The 21088-nt window shown below is 42.2% G+C and overlaps 2 protein-coding genes across 2 annotated transcripts in view; one reads left to right on the forward strand and one right to left on the reverse strand.

Annotated features, from left to right (window-relative positions):
- knl1 (kinetochore scaffold 1) overlaps positions 1-8901 on the reverse strand; it is an 86527-nt gene extending 77626 nt beyond the window's left edge. Inside the window, exon 1 of the mRNA XM_080203000.1 lies at positions 8839-8901. The gene's annotated coding sequence lies outside the window, so the exon portion shown is untranslated. The remainder of the gene's footprint in view (positions 1-8838) is intronic.
- Positions 8902-9153: 252 nt separating this feature from the next.
- Positions 9154-21088, forward strand: part of knstrn (kinetochore localized astrin (SPAG5) binding protein) — a 29742-nt gene continuing 17807 nt past the window's right edge. Inside the window, exons 1-3 of the mRNA XM_080202036.1 lie at positions 9154-9227; positions 13466-13577; positions 18474-18636. Coding sequence (XP_080058162.1) covers positions 13484-13577; positions 18474-18636 — 257 coding nt within the window. The 5' untranslated portion in view covers positions 9154-9227; positions 13466-13483. The remainder of the gene's footprint in view (positions 9228-13465; positions 13578-18473; positions 18637-21088) is intronic.

The following is a 21088-nucleotide window of genomic DNA, read 5'->3' on the forward strand; positions in this document are numbered from 1 at the left end:
TGGTGTTTGCTACCAAATAAACCTGGTGCTGCGAGACTTCTTACCGTGTTTACCCCAGTCCAACGCTAGCGTCTCCACATCAGAGCTAGAGAGAACATGTTTAAAAAATCATTTCTTAAAGGTACACTAATGTCACAAAGTTGAAATACTGGACCATACAAGAGCAGAACTGTACATCCCTTGAAATAATTTGCAAAATACATTGATAAATATGAAATATACAATTCAATTTTAAATTACATTATTCATTTCAATTGACCAGGCTCCACATAGTGGCAGAGATTGGACAGTGCCAGTAGCAGCTAAAGTCTGACTATTTCACTGCCACTAGGTGGAGGCTGACACCAGTGAGAGTTCAGGAACAAACACAGTAAGAAGTCTCACAACACCAGGTTAAAGTCCAACAGGTTTATTTGGTAGCACAAGCCACTAGCTCTTGGAGCACTGCTCCTTCATCAGGTGAGTGGGAGTTTGTTCACAAACAGGGCACATAAAGACACAAACTCAATAATAATGGTTGGAATGCATGTCTTCACAGGTAATCAAGTCTTAAAGATAATTGTAAGTGGAGAGAGGGTTAAGCACAGGTTAAAGAGATGTGTATAATCTCCAGCCAGGACAGTTAGTGAGATTTTGCAAGCCTAGGCAAATCATGGGGGTTACAGATAGTGTGAAATAAACCAAGATCCCAGTTGAGGCCATCCTCATGTGTGCGGAATTTGGCTATCAGTCTCTGCTCAATGACTCTGTGCTGTCGTTGTCGTGAAGGACGCCTTGGAGAACACTTATCCAAAAGAGCGGAGGCCGAATGCCCGAGACTGCTGAAGTGTTTCCCAACAGGGAGAGAACACTCTTGCCTGGTGATTGTTGAGTGGTGTTCATTCATCCGTTATCATAGCATCTGCATGGTCTCCCCAATGTACCATGCCTCAGGACATCCTTTCCTGCAGTACTACGGACTTCCTACAGAAACTCAGCACACATGGAGCAGTTGAACAGGAGCATTCCTCGTCACAATGGATGTCTCAGCACTCTACACCAGCACCCCCCCACGACGATGGCATTGCTGCAACTGCCTCAGTACTCAACACCGACAACTGCCAGTCTCCAGAGGCAATTTTACAACTCATCTGCTTCATCCTGGACCACAATGTCTTCACCTTCAACCATCAGTTCTTCATCCAGACACAAGGAACAATCAATGGGGACCAAATTCGCACCTCAATATGCCAACATCTTCATGCACAGGTTCGAAGACCTCTTCACCATACAGGAACTTCAACTGATGCTATACATTAGATACATTGATGACATTTTCTTCCTTTGGACTCATGGTAAACAAATCACTGAAACAAATATATGACGACATCAACAAGTTCCAACCCACCATCAGACTCACCATGGACTATCCTCTGGAATCAGTTGCATTCTTGGACACATGCATCTCCATCAAGGACTGTCACCTTAGCACTTCACTGTAGTGCAAGCCCACGGATAACCTCATGATACTACACATCTCCAGCCTCCACGCTAAACACGTTAAAGAAGCCATCCCCTACGGAGAAACCCTCCATATACACAGGAACTGCTCAGATGAGGAGGATCGCAACATACACCTCCAGACGCTGAAAGATGCCCTCACAAGAACAGGATATGGCACTCAACTTATCGAATGACAGTTCCAACACGCCACAGCGAAAAACTGCACTGACCTCCTCAGAAGACAAACACGGGACACGGTGGACAGAGTACCCTTCATCATCTAGTACTTCCCCAGAGCAGACAGGCTACATCATCTCCTCCGGAGCTTTCAAGATGTCATTGATGAAGACGAACATCTCGCCAAGGCCAGCCCCACACCCCCACTTCTTAAATTCAAACAATCGCACAACCTCAAACAGACCATTGTCCACAGCAAATTACCCAGCCTTCAGGAGAACAGTGACCACGACACCACACAACCCTTCCACAACAACCTCTGCAAGACGTGCTGGGTCATCGACACAGATGCCATCATCTCATTTGAGAACACCATCCACCACAAACAAGGTGCATACACTTGCAACTCGGTCAATGTTGTCAACCTGATACGCTGCAGGAAAGGATGTCCCAAGGCATGGTATATGGGGAGACCATGCAGAGGCTACGACAACAAATGAATGCACGCTGCTCAACAATCACTAAGCAAGAGTGTTCTCTTCCTGCTGAGAAACACTTCAGCAGTCACGGGCATTCAGCCTCTGATCTTTGGGTAAGCATTCTCCAAGGAGGCCTTCACGACACATGACAATGCAGAGTCACTGAGCAGAGACTGATAGCCAAGTTCCGCACACATGAGGACAGCCTCAACCGGGGTCTTGGGTTCATGTCACACTGTTTCCTCCACGAATTGCCTGGGCTTGCAAAATCTCAGTAACTGTCCTAGCTGGAGGCAATATACATCTCTTTAACCTGTGCTTTATCCACTCTCCACTCACACTGTCTGCACCTTTAAGATTTGATTACCTGTAAAAACTCGCATTCCAACCATTATTTTGTAAACTGAGTTTGCTTTTTTAATATGCTCTGTTTGTGAACAGAACTCCCACTCACCTGATGAAGGGGCAGCGCTCCAAAAGCTAGTGGCTTGTGTTACCAAATAAACCTATTGGACTTTAACCTGGTGTTGTGAGACTTCTTACTGTGTTTAGTCCAAGTGGCATCACTACTTCAGGAACAAAGCAAGCAAGTTACCCAAAGAAGTCAGGAACCAGAGTTCAGGAGCCTCTGAAGAACTGACCCAAGGACCTAATAAAGAAAGGAGGCTGGGAGCCAGCAAGGCTGGTAGTGGGAGGAAGATGGATCAAGGGAGAGACTAGAAACATTATGGGAAAAGTCGTGAACAGACAAGCCATAGAAAAGAAAGTATGTGAGAAACAGCATTAAAGTGACACTGAAACAGTAAATGGATATATTTACACTATTGTTAACATTGTTAGTGAAAAAAACATTTAATGCATCGTTAAGCAAGGATTGGCACATTATGATTAGGAATTACCTGAAATAATAACATTGGGCACTGCCCAGGATGAGGTACAGTACTTTTTCAGGGACAAAGGTGGAAAATGTAGATCAGTCTATTACTCATCACATTCACAACAAACACGATACATAGTGATCAAAAAAGGAAGCAGTAGTAGCAATGTGTGCATGAAAGAAATTCGCTATGACTCAAGCCTCCACATTATGATAGAAATAGACCACAAACCTTGAGCTAAACTATTGAATTAGAAAGAACTTGCAGTGATGCTATTAAGAGTTCAAAAGGTTTAAATTAGGTGAGATGTGATACTCATAAGTATATTTTCATGGGAAACAACAGAGCACAGAAGATGTATTAGCAGGCATTGTAACAGAATCCAGAAAAATGCCATATTGAATTTGTGGCTGAAGTTGAGTTTTCTGTAACGACAGTCCATTTATTACACAAAGATTGAGTAAAATCAAAATGGCTCAAAAATCAGATAAGGAGCATTAGCAGATCAGAAAATTTTGCATTAGAAAGCCAACATATTTGCCATATCCTAAGACTGTAGTTCAGGCAGAGAGCCCACTTGACAGCGATCAAGGATTTACTGGAATATAATAATAAAAAAAATCCCGAGAGCATTGGCATCTTACAACACCTATATCGGTCATTTAGTCATTACAAGTTCATAAATCTGAAAATGAAACATCCAAAAACTACACTTCTTTTGAACTTCAACGATCTTTAATGTGGGCAGTCTAGTTGTTAATCTGCACTGTTTACTTTTCAATTTTGCTGTAGTGAACGTGTCAAAAAGATCACAAGTATCCTGTATTTATTATTCAATCATACAACTTATTTTTGTAGCTATTTTCTCAACTTTAGACTGCAACTAACCTAGGTTTAGGCTATTGTAAAGCAAGTTTATATGCCATATTCAAAAACTGAAATACTCTGAAATCCAAAACACTATTGGCCCTGAGAGTTTCAGATAAAGAATAGTCAACCTGTACCAAGTGCAAAGCTAGGGCACAATATTCAGTTTAGTCACAGACTCTTTCAAAGTCATTGGAAGAAATTATATCCAGAAATCAATTCACAGACAGAAATCAAAAGAATCACCAAGTCATCTTGTTTTCCCACAAGGCCTTGGGAACATCTAGGAATGAATTTATTTGACATAAAGAGAAATGTTCAAAAAAGTATTACAGCTTGAGATGGATTGAAGTGAAAAGGTTACTTGATCACAAATCAAAATCAGTAATATTATCCAAAAAAGATGTTGTTATAGCCTATCAGATTCCTGATATTGTGATATCAAACAACTCAATGTTTGCAAATTGTGGTCTGTTAAGAGATTACAGGATTACTTGGATTCATTCAAGCAAGTTGACAAAACACCAATAAGACCACCCTATGACAAATAATGGTGTTATAATCACTGAATCCCCCACTGTAAACATCCTTGGGGTTACCATTGATCAGAAACTCAACTGGACTCACCCCATAACCAGTGGCTACAAGAGCAGGTCAGAGACTGGGAATACTGCAGCAAGTGACTCACCTCCTGACTGCCCAGAGTTTATCCACCATCAAGGCACAAGTCAGGAATGTGATAATGACTCTCCACTTGCCTGGCTGGGCACAGCTCCAACAACACAGGAAGCTTGACACCAACCAGGACAAAGCAGCCTGCTCAGTTGGCACCGCATCTACAAACATCCATTCCCTCCACCATCAACGCTCAGTAGCAGCAGTGTGTATTATCTACAAGATGCACTGCAACAATTCACCAAAGATCCTTAGAACAGCACCTTCCAAACCCACAACCACTTCCATCTAGAAGGACAAAGGCAGCAGATACATGGGAACACCACCACTTGTAAGTTCTCCTCCAAGCTACTAACTGTCCTGACTTTGAAATATATTGCCATTCCTTCACAGTCGCGAAAGATCAAAATCCAGGAATTCCCTCCATAATAGCATTGTGGGTCAATCCACAGCACATGGATTGCAGTAACTTAACACCACCTTCTCAAGGGCAACTAGGGATAGGCAATAAATGCCAGCCAGCAACACCCAAGTCCCACAAATGAATTTTAAAAGTGGCAAACAGAGGAGCTGAGAACTGTAAAGGCATTGCTGAAAAAAAAACAAGATTTTCAACTAGCACTCAAGTTATAGATCCTCACTCTTGTACAATAGATTGGCTCCATGTGTGTTACTCATGGAAAGAAAGTTGCTGACACTGATTCTTACCCATCCATACTGATACCACAAGTCAAAGATGCAGATTTAGAACAAGTACGGCAAAAAGGAAATTTACCAAAGTAATACTGATTCTGAGCAAAAGCATTATCAGATCTTCGACAAGGAGAACAGGTTAGATCAGGGATCAATCAAGATTTGGAGAAATAGTGGTGAAATCACCGCAGTTGATGTTGTATATTGTCCAGAGAGAAAAGGGCACAGTACAAAGAAACTGAAGAGCTTTGACTGCAGTTGAGCAAGAAAATGAAAAACAGAGACCAGAGCAGTCAGACATCAGAAATGAAAGAAGCCACTGACCCAGCTGATCCCAAACCATCTAATTCCCCCTCCGTATCTAAAAAGCAGAAGGAACAGCATCCAGCACACATGCACGGCCCTTTGCCATCCCAGTTCCAGTGGTGTGGCAGAAAGAGCACTACAAACTTTCAAAGCATCAACGAGGAAACAGTCTAATAGACCACTGGCAATTTCCTACTCTCCATTAAACCACCCATCAAACTACTACAGGGGTTAAGCTGACTGAATTACTGATGAATCAATGCCAGAATACCCAACTTGACCTCATTTTCCTAAATTTGGCTGCGAAGGTGGAGGCAAAGCAAGCCTCGCAGAAGGACAATCATGATTCTGTTAGGGGTGATAGGTCATTTAACCTGAACAATTTGGTTTTTGTCTGCAACTTTGGCAGCGAGGGCAACAATTTGGGTACCTGGGAAGATCATTCGGAAGACTAGCTCAACCTGCACGGTCGCAAATGCAGAAATATATCAATAACATCTGAAGGCAGGAAATTATAGTCCCCACTGCCAGTCGTCAAGATGCCACAAAAGAGTTCAGTATGTCAGCAGCCAAGTCGGTGCTAGCTGGACCGAGTGTTCTCCAGGAAGAATCTCGACAGACAGCAAAAGACAGCTGGGGAAGAGGGCTCCGGTTCTAGCTCAACTCGGAATCTCTTGGTGCACCACCTACTGCTATGGAAGATTCAGTTACCTCTAGCTTAGAGAACGCAGGTGTAGAGTTGCACTGCTCCGAAAGAGGCAAGGAGACCCCAGAGCAACCAACTTTGTGAAGTTTGCCGAGTGACCTCTCTTGGCTATATCTGTACATATGTTTATATTATGGTAAAATAACTTAGGGGGAGAGGAATGTGATAGCATGACCCCTTTAAGGGGCAGCTGTTCATGGGTTACGAGACCTTCCGGGGCCAGTCAGGAGGAAGTGTGCAAACTGGTAAAAATTTGGCAGATGGAATGTAATGTGGAAAAATGGGGTTGTCCACTTTAGTGGGAAAAATAGAATTGCAGAATATCATTTAAATAAAGGGAATGCAGAATGCAATGGTAGAAAAATCTGCTTGTCCTCACACATGAATCACAGAAAGTTGGCATGCAGCACAGGCAAATTTAATGTTGACTTTTATTGTAAGGGAGAAGTAATCACAAAATTGTCATGGTGCAGGAAACCTTTGGCCATTGTGCCTGCATCTGCATGTCTCCAGCCTCTTCCCTGTATCCGTGTATGTTGTTTTGATTCAAACAATCATCTAATACCCTCTTGCATGCCTTGATTGAAACTGCTTCCACCACACTTCCAGGTAGTGCAACCCAGACTCGAATTACTCACTGTGAAATAGTTTCTCACGCAATGCATTTGCTTCTGATGCAAATCACCTTAAATCTGTGCCCTCTCATTCTCAATGCTTTTATGAGCAGGAATCATTTGTCATCATCTACTCTGCCCAGCCCCCTCATGATTTTGAATACCTCCATCAAATCTTCTCAGGTTTCTCCTCTCCAGAGAGAGCAGTACCAACTTCTTCAAACTATCTTCATAAGTGAAGATTTTCATCCCTGGAGCCATTCTTCTAACAATTTCCAACACATTCACAGGCTTCTGGCACCCAGAACTGCACATAATACTCCAGCTGAGGTCTAACTACTGTCTTGCATAACTAGTGTCTTGCATAAACTCAGGAGTGTAAAAGTGGGGGAGCCTTGTGACAACTGTACACAGTATTGGAGACTTACTCAAGGAAGGACATAATTACATTCAGAGAAGGTTTACTAGGCTGATTCCTGGGATTAAAAATCTTCTTACATGGGAAAGTTGAGCAGATTGGGCCTATATTCATTTGAGTTTAGAAGAACAAGAGATGATTTTATTGAAGCATACAAGATTCAGAGGGGCTTTGACAGGCCAAACATTGCAAGAACATTTCCCTCATTGGGGATTCAAAAACTAGAGTACTCAGTTTCAAAATAAGATAAAGTTAAGATGAAAGAGGAGGAATTTCTTCTGAAAGTAATTAATCTTTGAAGTTTGATTTTTAACCATATGACTCTTACAATCAGCAATGTTGAAAATAAGAATAATTAAGAGGGGGAAGATGTTCAAAAACACATATGGATTTTTATTTCCCAGGGAAAAGAATTTAATCATCGATCTTGAGCTGGAAGTTGGAATCATTAAATATATTCAAGACTGAGTTAAGACAGATTTTTGATCAATAAGGAAGTCAATGGGAGGCAGGAAAAGTGGAGTGAAGCCCACCATCAGATAGTCATAATGTTATTGAAAGGCAAAGTTGATCCCAGGGTCAATTGCCCTAACTCCTGCTCCTATTTCTTATTGCCTTATATTCAAGGTGGTGTGCCAGAAAATTCATGAAACAAAACATTGGAGGAAGAGGTGGGGGGGGGTCAAAAATTTGCTGCTTAAGACTTAGTAATCAGGACATCTCAAAGTGTTTTACAACCAACGAGGAATGATGCAATTACTATGACAAGATGGGAAAACAGGATAGTTAAATTGGCATACAACAGGCCACAGTGGTTAGCACTGTTGCCTTACAACGGCAAGGACCCAGGTTTGATTCCCAGCTCATGTCACAGTCAATGCAGAATCTGCACGTTTTCCCCATGTCTGCATGGGTTTCTCCCCATAGTCCAAAAAAAAAACATGCTGGTTAGGTGCATTGCTAAAGTCTCCCTCAGTTACCCTAACAAGCACCAGAGTGTGCAAATAGGGGATTTTCACAGTAACTTCATTGGTGTTATTGTAAGCCTTAAATCAAAGTACTGCAGATGATGGAATCTGAAAAGAACAGAAAATGCCAATAGGTCTGACAGTATCCGTGGACAGAACACAGCCAACTTGTGACACTAATAAATAAACTTTAAGGCTACCACCAACCCGGCAAGCGAGTGTACAAGTGGAGGGGACGGATCCGTCAGGATTGAAGCGAACCCATAAGGCTTGAAAGTCCCCCCTGAAGAGAAAATAGTGACAGGCGGATGTTTTTGCGAGATGACAGAAGGGCACTCAAATAATTGGGAAGAACTGACGAACCAGTGTTACTTAAAATGGAGGCGGGTGGTTTAATATTCGGTCCCCTCAGTCAGTCACCTTGCAGCCTGGAATTGTCCACCCCGCCAACACAAAGCGGACATTTTATGCGCCTTTTCCTACAGGAGAGCGACCCATCCACCAAGCAGAAATTGCAGTGACAAGAGGCTGAACACATCACAAGACATTCTATTAATCACATCTCCATTCCTTACCTGGTTTCTAACAGTATTTACAGGGCGAACGCCACCACCAGCCAATCCCCGCGCGCGCCTCCCAGCCCCAGAATTTTAAACTCAACCGCCTCTGGCTGCGCAAGCCGCCGCGCCTGCGCACTAACGGCTCGACGACTGCCTGCGGCTTGAAGAATTTTCATCAACCGTCTGTAAAAAGGGGAGATGTCGAAAATAATAATTGTTATTAACAAAGGGAAGACTTTCGACACCGCAAGTAAATTTTTATTTCCCAGGAAAATAATTTAATCGTCGATTTGCGAGCTGGAAGTGACGGCACGACAGAGGCGGTGCCTGGTTTGAATTGTGAGGCGGCGATTCACTTTTCCCCACTGAAGACAAGAGTGGAATTAGAGTGGTGAGGAGAAGAGGTAATGGTGTGGGTTAATATTTGTATCTATGAATGCCAGAGTGGACCTCGAGTGGCAAGGAGAGGAAGTAATGATGTGGGTTAGTGGAGGTACTCCTCTGTGGGGTGGGGCAATGGTATGGATTAGGTTTGTCAGTGACAACAGGTAGTTAGTTGTGGGCTATTAATAATGTAATAACAGTGAGTGCAACCACTGACAGCAGAATTTTGAGTGTGGGAACATTAGAGATTATTGGTAATAGTGAGCAATTAACTGTGAGGGGCATTAATGCCTGCAAGTGAAAGTAAATTACTGGGTTTAGGTGGGGGCTACATTTAATGCTGGGGATTGACTCTGTGGTGTGTCTGTGAATGTGGATGATGGGTTATTATCAGTTGAGGACATTTGTGACTATAGGTAATGGTGGATTATTGGTTACAGGGGCATTGGTGGCTGCAGGTAATGATGGGTCACTGTCATTTGCATAAGGATATATTGGCCTTGGAGGGAGTACAGACTAAGGGTCACCAGGCTGATACTGGAGATGAGGGGGTTAACTTAGGAGAGATTAAATAGACTGGGCCTGTACTTCTTGGAGTTTAGAAGGCTGAGGGGGAATCTTATAGAGACTTACAAGATAATGAAGGGGCTAGATGAGGTAGAGAGATTCTTTTTCCTTAGAAAGGAAAACAGAACTAGAGGGCACAGCCTCAAAATAAGGGGGAGGGGGACAGTTTACAATGGAGTTGAGAAGGAACTTCTTCACTCAAAGGGTGGTGAATCTCTGGAATTCTCTGCCCATTGAAGTGGTGGAGGCTACCTCGTTGAATGTATTTAAGTCATGGGTAGATAGGCTTCTGATAGGGGAATTAAGGGTTATGGGGGGAAAGTGGAACTGAGCTACTTCAGATCAGCCATGATCTTATTAAATGGCAGGGCAGGCTTGAAGGGCTAGATGGTCTACTCCTCCTATTTCTTATGTTCTTATGTCAGTAACTGGGACATTAATGACCAAAGTAACTGGTTTATTAAATGTGGAGGTATTAGTGAGTTACAGGTAATTTGAATTATTGTCAAAAGTGAAGTGTTAGTGACTAGAGATAATGGTGGCTTGTCAAGTTTATGCAAGAGTGACCAGTGATGCACGTGAATGGGGTTTGTTGGCTGTTTGGGATCTGTGCATGGTAGTTAGCTGTAGAATTACTGTCTTAATGATTAGGTTTATTGGCTGTGAGGGCTGATTAGTGGCTGCAAGCCTCACATCTGTGGTGGGTAAATTGTTGCAAGGTATTTTGAGAGTCAGGATCTACAGGCGTTTTGAGATGCAAGTGCTGATTAGGGATGGTCAGCATGGCTTTGAGGGGAAAATCATGTCCCACAAATTTGGCTGAGTTTTTTTGAAGGGGAAACCAAGAAGATAGATGAGGGCAGTGCAGTTGATGTTGTCCACATGGACTTTAGCAAGGCCTTTGACACGGTAGGTTGTTGCATAAGTTTAAATCTCACGGGATCCAGGGTGAGTTATCTAAATGGATACAAAATTGGCTTTTTGAGAGAATAAGAAGTTTCTCAACACCAGGTTAAAGTCCAACAGGTTTGTTTCATAGCAAACGCCACCTGACGAAGGGGCAGAGCCCCGAAAGCTTGTGGCATTTTCTACCAAATAAACCTGCTGGACTTTAACCTGGTGTTGTGAGACTTCCTACTGTGTTTACCCCACTCTAATGCAGCATCTCCACATCTTGACAGAAGCCAGAGGGTGATTGTAGAGAGTTGTTTTTCAAACTGGAGGCCTGTGACCAGTGGTGTACCTCAAGGATCAGTGCTGGGTCCACTATTATTTATATTAGTGATTTGGATGAGAATGTAGGAGGCATGGTTAGTAAGATTGCAGATGACACTAAGATTGGTGGCATACTGGACAGTGAAGGAAGTTATCTCCAATTGCAACAAGATCTTGATCAATTGGGTCACTGGGCTGATGAATGGCAGGCGGAGTTTAATTTAGACAAATGTGAGGTGATGCATTTTGATTAAGTCCTGCCCTGGTCCAATTAACGGTAGGTTGCTGGGGACAGTTACAGAACAAAGAGATCTAGGGGTACACGTTCATAGTTCCTTGAAAGTGGAATCACAGGTAACCCGAAAGACTGACAGAGTGGTGAAGAAGGTATTCGGCATGCTCGGTTTCATTGGTCAGAACATTGAATACAAGAATTGGAATGTTTTGTTGAAGTTGGACAAAACATTGGTAAGGCCACAATTGGAATACTGTGTGCAATTCTAGTCACCCTATTATAAAAAGGATATTATTAAACTAGAAAGAGTGCAGAAAAGATTTACCAAGATGCTACCGGAACTTGATGGATTGAGTTATAAGAAAAGGCTGGATAGACTGGGACTTTTTTCTCTGGAGCATAGGAGGCTGAGGAGTGACCTTATGGAGGTCTATAAAATAATGAGGGGCACAGAACAGCTAGTTGGTCACATCGTTTACCAAAGGTAGGGGAGTCTAAAACTAGAAGGCATAGGTTTAAGGGAAGAGATACAAAATGGTCCAGAGGGACAATTTTTTCACACAGGGTGGTGAGTGTCTGGAATAAACTGCCAGAGGTGGTAGTAGAGCAGGTACAATTGTCTTTCTAAAAGCATTTAGACAGTTACATGGGTATGATGGGTATAGAGGATTATGGGCCAAATGCAGGCAATTGGGATTAGTTTAGGGTTTTTTAAGAAAAGGGCAGCATGGACAAGTTGTGCCAAAGGGCCTGTTTCCATACTGTAAGCCTTTATGACTCTGTGAAGGTGGTTTGAACTCTGAAAGTGGGAGTCCAAATTATTTTACAAGAAAATGAGGGATTATCAACTGCAATGGTAGACGTAGTTATTTAAGTAACTGGTTTGTCTGTCTTGTGTAGTTGGTGAGGTGTTGATTATACCAGATAGTTATTGTGGAACTTATTGGGTGAACTAATGATTGCAGAAAATGAAGGTTAATCAGCCATGAAGAGATGTTAGTAACACTGCATAAGGAGGTTTTTGGCTATTAAGCTAATGCAAACAATTTGGCAAACCTTCTTCGACTGCACCTTCTAAACCTGCAAATGATACATTTGCTATCTTGTGCCTCTGGGTGGTATGGGAATGCTAGCAACTGCAATCTGCAAGTTCCCCTCCAAGCTACGCAACATTCTGACTTGGAGCTATATTGCTGTTCTTTTGTCAGCGATGGCCTGATCTGAGATTAATATAAAAAGACTAGATAAGAGGAGGTTGTTGTGAATATGGGTGTGGAGTTACTAGTTAAAGTTGGAAATCTCACAGAGAACTGGTTCAGGCAATTCTGCTACAATTGTCTCAGGTGGGAAGTGTGCTGATTTTAACATTTACTTTGAGAATTGACCTGGAGTTACGTTCTTTAGATTTTTGTTTAGGTATTTAGATAAATGGTTCAGAAAATCTTTCTTCTCCATGTATCTGAACACATCTAATTTATTGGGCCACGAAACATTGCAGAAATTCAGATTAACTGAATAGATCAAAGTGACACCATCCCACAGGTTTCGTTGAATTGTGCACATATGTTTGTATTGCTTTTAGGGAGGCTTTGGCCAAGTGAATACTGCTAAGTATGACGCTGTTATTCACCCACGTGTATTCCAGGTTCAATACATGCAGTGTGTTGGGCAGGTACTAAAACTTTGTAGTACTAAAATTGGCTTCACATAGAGGGAGGGACCATGTTTTCCACTCCTGATTTTGCCTGATTATGGAACTGAGTTGCATTGTGATCCTCATGGTCACAGTTAATTTTTAATGCTTGCACGTGGAGTGTTGTTTGAACAAATAACTAGAGGACAGTGGGAATCATACCCCAATGGATTCTGCACCTGCAGTGTGTAATTATATGCCTGTGGCAAGGAGTGTTTCACAGGCAGGATAATTGGTGCAAAGCTTTGCTCACATCCTGTGTAGATTTTGGGTTAATAAATTTTCTGGGGTATTTTAGAAATGCTTTGCACAGCATCATCTCTCACCTATATTCATGTACAAATGTGGCTTCCCCCTGGGAATGTGGAATTGCAGCTGACCTCTCCTCCAACCACAGCAAACGTTGACAAGTAAGTCAGCTTGTGAAGTGGTGCAATCTGTGCCCCACGATATGGGAGCAGATCAGATTTAAAGTTGGAAGTGAATATACAATTGTTTGGGTCTTTGTTCCATATGTCCTTCTCCTTCACAATATTATATTTCTACAGTATTATCTGCCTGAAGAGATGCAGCGATCCAGATTACCTGTTTACCAACCAAGGCACACACATGCTGTTCTGCCTCCGCTGGAGGCCCCGATTGCCAAGATATTCAGAACAGGTAAATTCCATGTAAATGACTTTTGAAGTTCTATGGCCTACCACACTCATAACTGCTTGATAAAACAGAGTTGAGGCAGAAGCTGTTTTACCCACCATGTGGAAGTGTAAGGAGTGTACAGCTGAAATTGAGTGGATTTTGATAGCTGTAGGAGAGCCAATTGCTGTAAGAAACAGAGAATAATTAAAACTTCAATCTGCAACTTTGTACAGGATATTGACTGCTTGGTGAGGCCAAATAGCTTTGAATATTCTAGTACCACCTTCTATGGAGATTAAGGAAGATTTGAGAATGTATTGGAAATTCTTCCATCTCAATGACAGAACTAAAGTTGTCCGTTAAATAAAATCTGAATAACTAAGAGTAACCACTCTTTATCAGTGCTGGGGACCTCACTAAAGAGCAGAAAAGCCAATCTTGTGAAATTTGAGGGCTTGAAAACCCACTGAGCCTCTATATTCTTACTATTGAATATATGGCTTCAATGCCAGTGCTCAGAAAGAGGGCTAGAATGATCAGTATATGACTGCATCAAGATGTCTAACTAAATCTTGAGTTTGAGCAACTGAAGGATGATCTGATCAGAGGGATAGGATTATGTTAGGAGCAAGAAATCCTGCAGTGGGAGCATGTCTGTTGAAAAGAAAAGCTTTATCTCAAAGCTATTGACGTGCAGAAGGTTTGACATGATTAATGATGATAAAGTGAAAAGTATCGATGGTGAGTCTTTACGACGTCTGAGAGGCCGTTCAGGCCTACAAAGTGCAAGATGGGGAAGAGGCAGAGCTACTTGTAGAAACTCAAGACCAAGAGGACTGGACATAAATATTGCTGAGGACACCACAAAAAAGAAAAGTTTTCCGGTGTGTTGAAAGCAATGGTCTAACTGCAAAGTGAATCACTTTGCATGCAGGTGTTTTTCTGAGAAGTAGTGAAGCAAGCTATAAAAAAATTGGGTGCCGAGATGTTAGATGACCTTTTCTGACAGATTGCTCAACAACCTGGTGTTGTCTCAAGATGAAAAAAATGCTCTGTGACTGTGAGAATGACTGCAGAATGACAGCATTAAAATAAGATGAAGTGTCAGACACTGGTGCAATACACATCTGCTTTCAAATAACTATGAAGCTGCTCAAGATGGTGACCTGAAAATCATCCCTTGTGGAGGTAAAGTTGAGGCTGAATGGTAGAACAGTGCTCACCCAAGCAGGAGAAACTAAACTGAGCCAAATGCAACGGGAAGAAAGAAATATGCAGTTCTAGTTGGAAGATATGAAGAAGAATTCCCTATCTTAGCTGAAACAATTCCAAAGTTTGGACCGGTAATCTTGCATGTAACAAAATGAATTTAGTGTTTTGCATAGCAGCAAACCAGTGACTACTGAACAGATCCTGACAGGTTGCAAAGATGTCTTCCCAGTGAATATCATCTTGAAGTAGATGAGTGGGAGATCAACCCAGCACCTTCCAAGATGTCTAACCTGAAAGACAAGATAGAGGAGAGTGATCAAGAAAATAACAACTGCTGCAGTCCAGATTGGCTGCATGGCAGAAGTGAAAGATTTTGGGAAGCTGAGTGCATAGATCCAAAATACTTCAATAAATATTACCCCTGCCAACTATTAAAGAAATTTGCCGTAACAATGTGCTCTAGATGTGAAGGATGAATGCCGGCAAGGGTGATATGATGGTTAGCACTACTGCTTCAGCGCAAGGGACCTGGATTTGATTCTGGCATTGGGTGATTCTGTTTGTGTGGAGTTTGCACATTCTCTCTCTGCTGGTATGGGGGGAATGCAAGACCATGAAATGTTTTGAATATGAGGTGCTGATGAACCAGTTGTAGATGTAGGTCAGTCAGCTTACTGAATCTAGTGGAACCAAGCTGATTTTTAAATGCTAAGGTATTCCAAATCCTAGAAGGGAGATTTGAATGAGGTTTCTTTTTTTTTGTTATTGTTATTGTTGTTTTTTGTTACAAAGAACAACACAGCACGTGAAACAGGCCCTTCGGCCCAACAAGCCCATGCTGCCATTTCAACATTGTGAGTCCCCTCTTCCACCCATGACCCCTGTCTGTGCTTATGGCGCTCCAAATTGGAAACCAGATTGAGGGGAGACTAATTTTAGGGACGATTTGTCACACCAATCAGCCTAAGAGCACATCGTTGAGGTATGGGAGGAAACCAGAGCACCTGGAGAAAACCCACAAAGCACGGGGAGAATGTGCAAACTCCCACAGACGCTGGCCCAAATCCATGTATCTGCACAGCAAACTGTGATAGTCACTGAGCTGTCGTGTTGCCCGTCAGCTGGTCCAGTTTAAGTGTACACTAACGACATGAATCACTAGGCTACTCTCGAAACATCCAAGAGCAGCCCTCGCACGACCCACAGTGTGTACATCCCTTGTTAGACAGCAAGGCGGACCGAAGCACCTGTAGATTAAAAGAGGAAAGACATCAATAACATGCACATCTTATGCAAACATTCAAGGGCATCCCCAGAAGCTCAAAAGTAAAACAAGTGAGCCAGAAAATATGTTGGAAGGTCCATAGGAATCAATTGATTCCCAGGGACGTCCCAAGGCTCTTGATCCTTATTTAAAACAACCTCCTATATCTCTCCATCTCTATTCCACTCATATACCTATCTAAGTATCCCTTAATCAACTCCAGTGTGCCTGCCTCCACCAGCTTACTTGGCAGTGCATTCCATACCCCCACAACCCTCTGTGTAAAAAAAAAAAACCTCCCTCTAACATCCGAATTATACCTCGCCCCCTCGCCCTAAGCCCGTGGCCCCTTGTAATATTTGTTTCCAATCTAGGAAAAAGCTTACCACTGTTTACTCTATCTATACCTTTTCATAATCTTATACACCTCTATTAGATCTCCCCTCATTCTCCGCCTTTCTAAGGAAAACAGCCCCAGTTTGCCCAATCTTTCCTCATAACTCAGTCCTTCCATACCAGGCAGCATCCTGGTAAACCTCCTCTGCACTCCCTCCAGGATCTCTACGTCCTTCCGGTAGTAAGGCAACCAGAACTGGACGCAGTACTTCAAATGCAGCCTAACCAACGTTCTATACAACTGCAACATTAGAAGTCAGCTGTTGTACTCTATACCCCTTCCTATAAAGGCTAGCATACCATAAGCTTTCTTTGCAACCTTCTCCACCTGTATTACCACCTTCAAAGACTTGTGCACTTGCACTCCCCCCCGGTCCCTCTGCGTTTCTATACTCTTAATAGGTCAGCCCTTTATCATATAACTTCCCCCTACATTATTTCTTCCAAAATGCTTCACCTTGCATTTATCAGGATTAAATTCCATCTGCCATTTATCTGCCCAATATACCAGCCTATCTAAATCCTGCTGTGTTGCTTGACACTGCTCCTCGCTGTCTGCCAGTCCAGCCATCTTAGTGTCATCTGCAAACTTGCAAACCCTCTTCCAAGTCATTTATGTATATTACAAATAGAAGAGGTCCCAGTACTGAGCCCTGTGGCACACCACTAGTGACAGACCTCCAGCTAGAAAAAGACCCTTCCGCTCCTACTTGTCTCCTATTACCAAGCCAGTTATCAATCCATCTAGATACCTGTCCGTGTATTCCATGAGCCTTAACCTTTTCAACCAACCTACCATGAAGGACTTTGTCAAACATCTTACTGAAATCCATATAGACGACATCAACGGCTTGTCCTTTGTCGACTGTTTTTGTCACCACCTCAAAAAATTCTACCAGATTCATAAGGCACGACCTCCTCTTAAAGCCATGCTGCATATCCCTAATCAGATCGCAACGCTCTAAATGCGTATGTATCCTATCTAAGAATCCTCTCCAACAACTTCCCTACCACTGACATCAAACTCACCGGCCTATAATTACCAGGGTTATCCCTCCTACCCTTGTTAAACAATGGTACCACGCTCGCTATCCTCCAGTCCTCTGGGACCTCACCTGTGTCCAAAGAAGAGACAAAGATTTGCATCAGAGGCCCAGCAGTTTCATCTCTCGCTTCCCGAAGCAGCCTATGATAAATGCCATCAGGGCCCAGAGATTTATCACTTTTAATGCTACCTAAAAGCCCTAACGTTCCTCCCTCGTTATGGATATTTCCTTCAACTGGTCTACAGCTCCCTCCGAGACAGCACCGGACATCAAGCCCCTCTCCTTCGTGAATACTGACACAAAGTATTCGTTCTGTAATTTGGTATATTGTGAAGACAAGGGCAATACATTCCAATCTTGTTGTATTAATTAAACAAAAGACAACTTTAAAAAAAAAATACTCACCTACATTAATGGCTATACACAATACATTAATATTGACCCCAGTTCTAAATCCCTCTACTTTCCTAACATCAGAGCTAAACCTTCTCAAATAACATCCCATAGGTTTTAAACCATAAGCAAGATCCAGCAACTGTCACCACATTTGACATTATATATTTTGAGGTTGCTTCTGGCTTCAATAGACAAAATGACTGTTCAAACACTTTATCCAGGCACTTACTAGGTTGGCGTGAACACAGCTTCTCATGGACCTGCTTCTGTAGGGTGAACTCTGCAAATGATGCACTGATTTTTTTTTTCTTTTAACTCCTGAACTTCTATGCCCTATTGTTATCCACTTTCTCTAATCCGCATAGCAAAGACTTCAATTCCTTTTCATTAATCCGTCGGTCTTCCTAATCAATTGCTATTTTAAAATTAGTTTGCTCTCTCAATTCTACAACCGCCAAGACACATTCCCCATAATTAGATTTATTATTTTTCTTTGTATTGCAACTTCTTGACACAAGTGATTCATTTTTCACACTTTTAATATATGCCAACAACTGGATGATCTTCCTGTTTACCTAATTTACAATTTCTTTCCCAATTTAGATAAAGTCTTGCAGCCTTCAATGAGAAATCTCCCCGTGAAGCCAATGCTCCCAGAATTTGAGAGAGATTTACCTCGGGCATTTAATTTTTCACAGAAAATGTTGTCTAATGCTGTCCGGTTTGAGGCAACTTCAAAGCCTTGTAAAGCTACAGTAAACAAAAGGTAAAGTTTTTATCCTGTATCTGACCTAATTGGTGTAAATGACATGATCTTTGAATACACTTGAGTATTTGAATACAAGTTTTCACTTGGCAGGTTAAATGAGAAACTGGTGTCTTTATGCTAACAGTGATTTTTATCAGTGGGATGGATGCTGCTGTATTGTTTTGGTTACAATGATTTTTTATTTGCGCCCATTTAATTTTATGTATCCTAAAACAATAAAGGGAATCTGAAACCAAAAGGGAAAATGCTGGAAAATCTCAGCAGATCTGGCAGCATCTGTAAGGAGGGAGAAGAGCTGAAGTTCCAAGTCCAGATGACCCTTTGCCAAAGCTTTGACAAAGGATCATGTGGACTTAACATCAACTCTCTTTTCTCTGTACAGATGTTGTCAGATATGCAGAAATTTTCCAATGTTTTCTCTTTTGGTTTTAGATTCCAGCATCTGCAGTAATTTGCCTTTATTAAAGGGGAAAGTGATGAGGAAGAAAAGTGTAATTATGCATACAGAATTATTCTTTAACTGTAGGGAATTCATCTGTTTCCCTTTTAAAGCATTTTCCAACACTAAGTCCTATTTTATACAAAATGTTTGTGTTTTTAGTGCAGTTATATGGTATGCATGTGTATTGGTACGTGTGTACTCTATTGAATTTGTTGCACTAAAATAGTCATGATAATGTGGTGTTTTATTCATTCACATCACTAGTAGGTGCTCTATGCTGGCGAGCAGTGTTGTCCCAGCTATCCAGATAATAATCCGTGACATCTTAAAGCAAAATGCCAATCCTGGAGATCTGAAATAAAAACTCATGCTGGAAAAATTTGGCAGCATCTGTGGAGAGAGAAATATAGAGGATGATTTTCTAGCTTCATGCTTGACACATCATAGTTAACTGGGAAAATTTTGTGTGCAAAAACCAGGTTTTGCGCCTGGTGCCAAATAGTTTGTAATCATCCCAATTCCCTTGCTACTGATGCAAACAGATCTCACCCAGAAAGGGTGTGAGGCTAACTTAGTGTATTTAAAGTAGCATTTAAATATATTTAACCTGTTAAAGGCTGGATTCTCCCAGGATCTCCCGACCCTCTGGCCCTGCAATAATCACTGCTGGTCTCTGCTAGTGGAGACCAGTTGTGATGGCCAAGCTGGGGGGCTTGGAAGCCATTGAAACCCCTCAGTGGTCAAGGACATGACTAGGCAGTGTCCACCAATCATACTGACAGTGCCTGGTAGGCATAGCTGTTGTGCCAGAGTGCCAAGGGAATTGGGGCCCGTTGAGGGGATGAGGCACACGGTGGAGGTGTGGGGCATGATGGGGTTCAGCCACAGAAAGGGAACCTGATGCCAGCAATCCGTGTTGGGGAGGTGGTGAGAAAAAATGCTGTTGAGTTGGAGGTGGAGGTGAGCCAGTGTCCCTTGGTCCACTGAAATTGTGGTGCTCTTTCAAAACTGTGCCTGATCGCTTTGCAGCCACTGGCATGCTGGGGCCCGTCCTCTTCAAATTAGCCCACAACTCAACACTCTCCCAAAAGAATGACAAAATGGGGACGATTGTGGCCCGGTCTGCACTGGATGGAATAGAGTGGATCAGTCCAGTTTCCTTGCAGTTATGACATCAGTAATTTTTTGGGAAAATTCTACCAATAGTTAACAATTTGAGTCCAATATGGCCTTCTTGAGAACAATTCAAATTGGACTAATTTAAAAGTATAAATTGCCTGAAAAGGAAAGTGAAATTTAGTTGTTTTTTTCTAATCATTTGTTGCAATGTGAAATCTTGTTGTGTTATCAAATTTGAATTTCTTTTTAGACTTTGATCCAAATGGGGATCATAACAGCACGTTTCCACCTATGCCAATCTTAGTATGTGTGAGCTTACCCAATGTTGGCTGGCAATTTACTGAGAAATTTGTTGGGGGAATATCACAGCTAACCTTGGTCCTGTCTTCACCTGATGGCACAGGTGTGTGTTTTACACTAGAGGTCATAGTTAGAATAGGAATCTCAGTTTTAATTTATCCATGCACTCTTGAAAGTGAGCCTATGTTTTAATGTCAGCATTTCCACTTGCGTGTCAAAAGTTGAGGGGCTAAAATCCCAGTACATAGAGTTTAGACTATGGGCTCCAATATTAAATTGGCAGCTGACTGGGTACTCTTCCAGGTTGATTTGACCACTGGCTCAGAAAATTCAACAGAATTCAATTTAAGTTGGAAGGGTTGGGTTTAGATCCCACTCATAGAAACATAGAAGCTAGAAACAGGAGTAGGTCATTTGGCCCTTTGAGTCTGCTCTGCCATTCATTTGGAGCATGGCTGATTATCAAATTCAATATCCTGATTTCTCCCCACTCCCATCCCTTGATTCCTTTAGCCCTAAAGCTGTATCTAATCTCTTCTTGAAATCAAACAATGCTTTGCTCTTCACTACCTGCAGTAGTGAATTCCA

Source organism: Carcharhinus amblyrhynchos, chromosome 14 (assembly GCF_965287045.1).
Source record: "Carcharhinus amblyrhynchos chromosome 14, sCarAmb.v2.hapA, whole genome shotgun sequence".
Classification (NCBI taxonomy): Eukaryota; Metazoa; Chordata; class Chondrichthyes; order Carcharhiniformes; family Carcharhinidae; genus Carcharhinus; species Carcharhinus amblyrhynchos.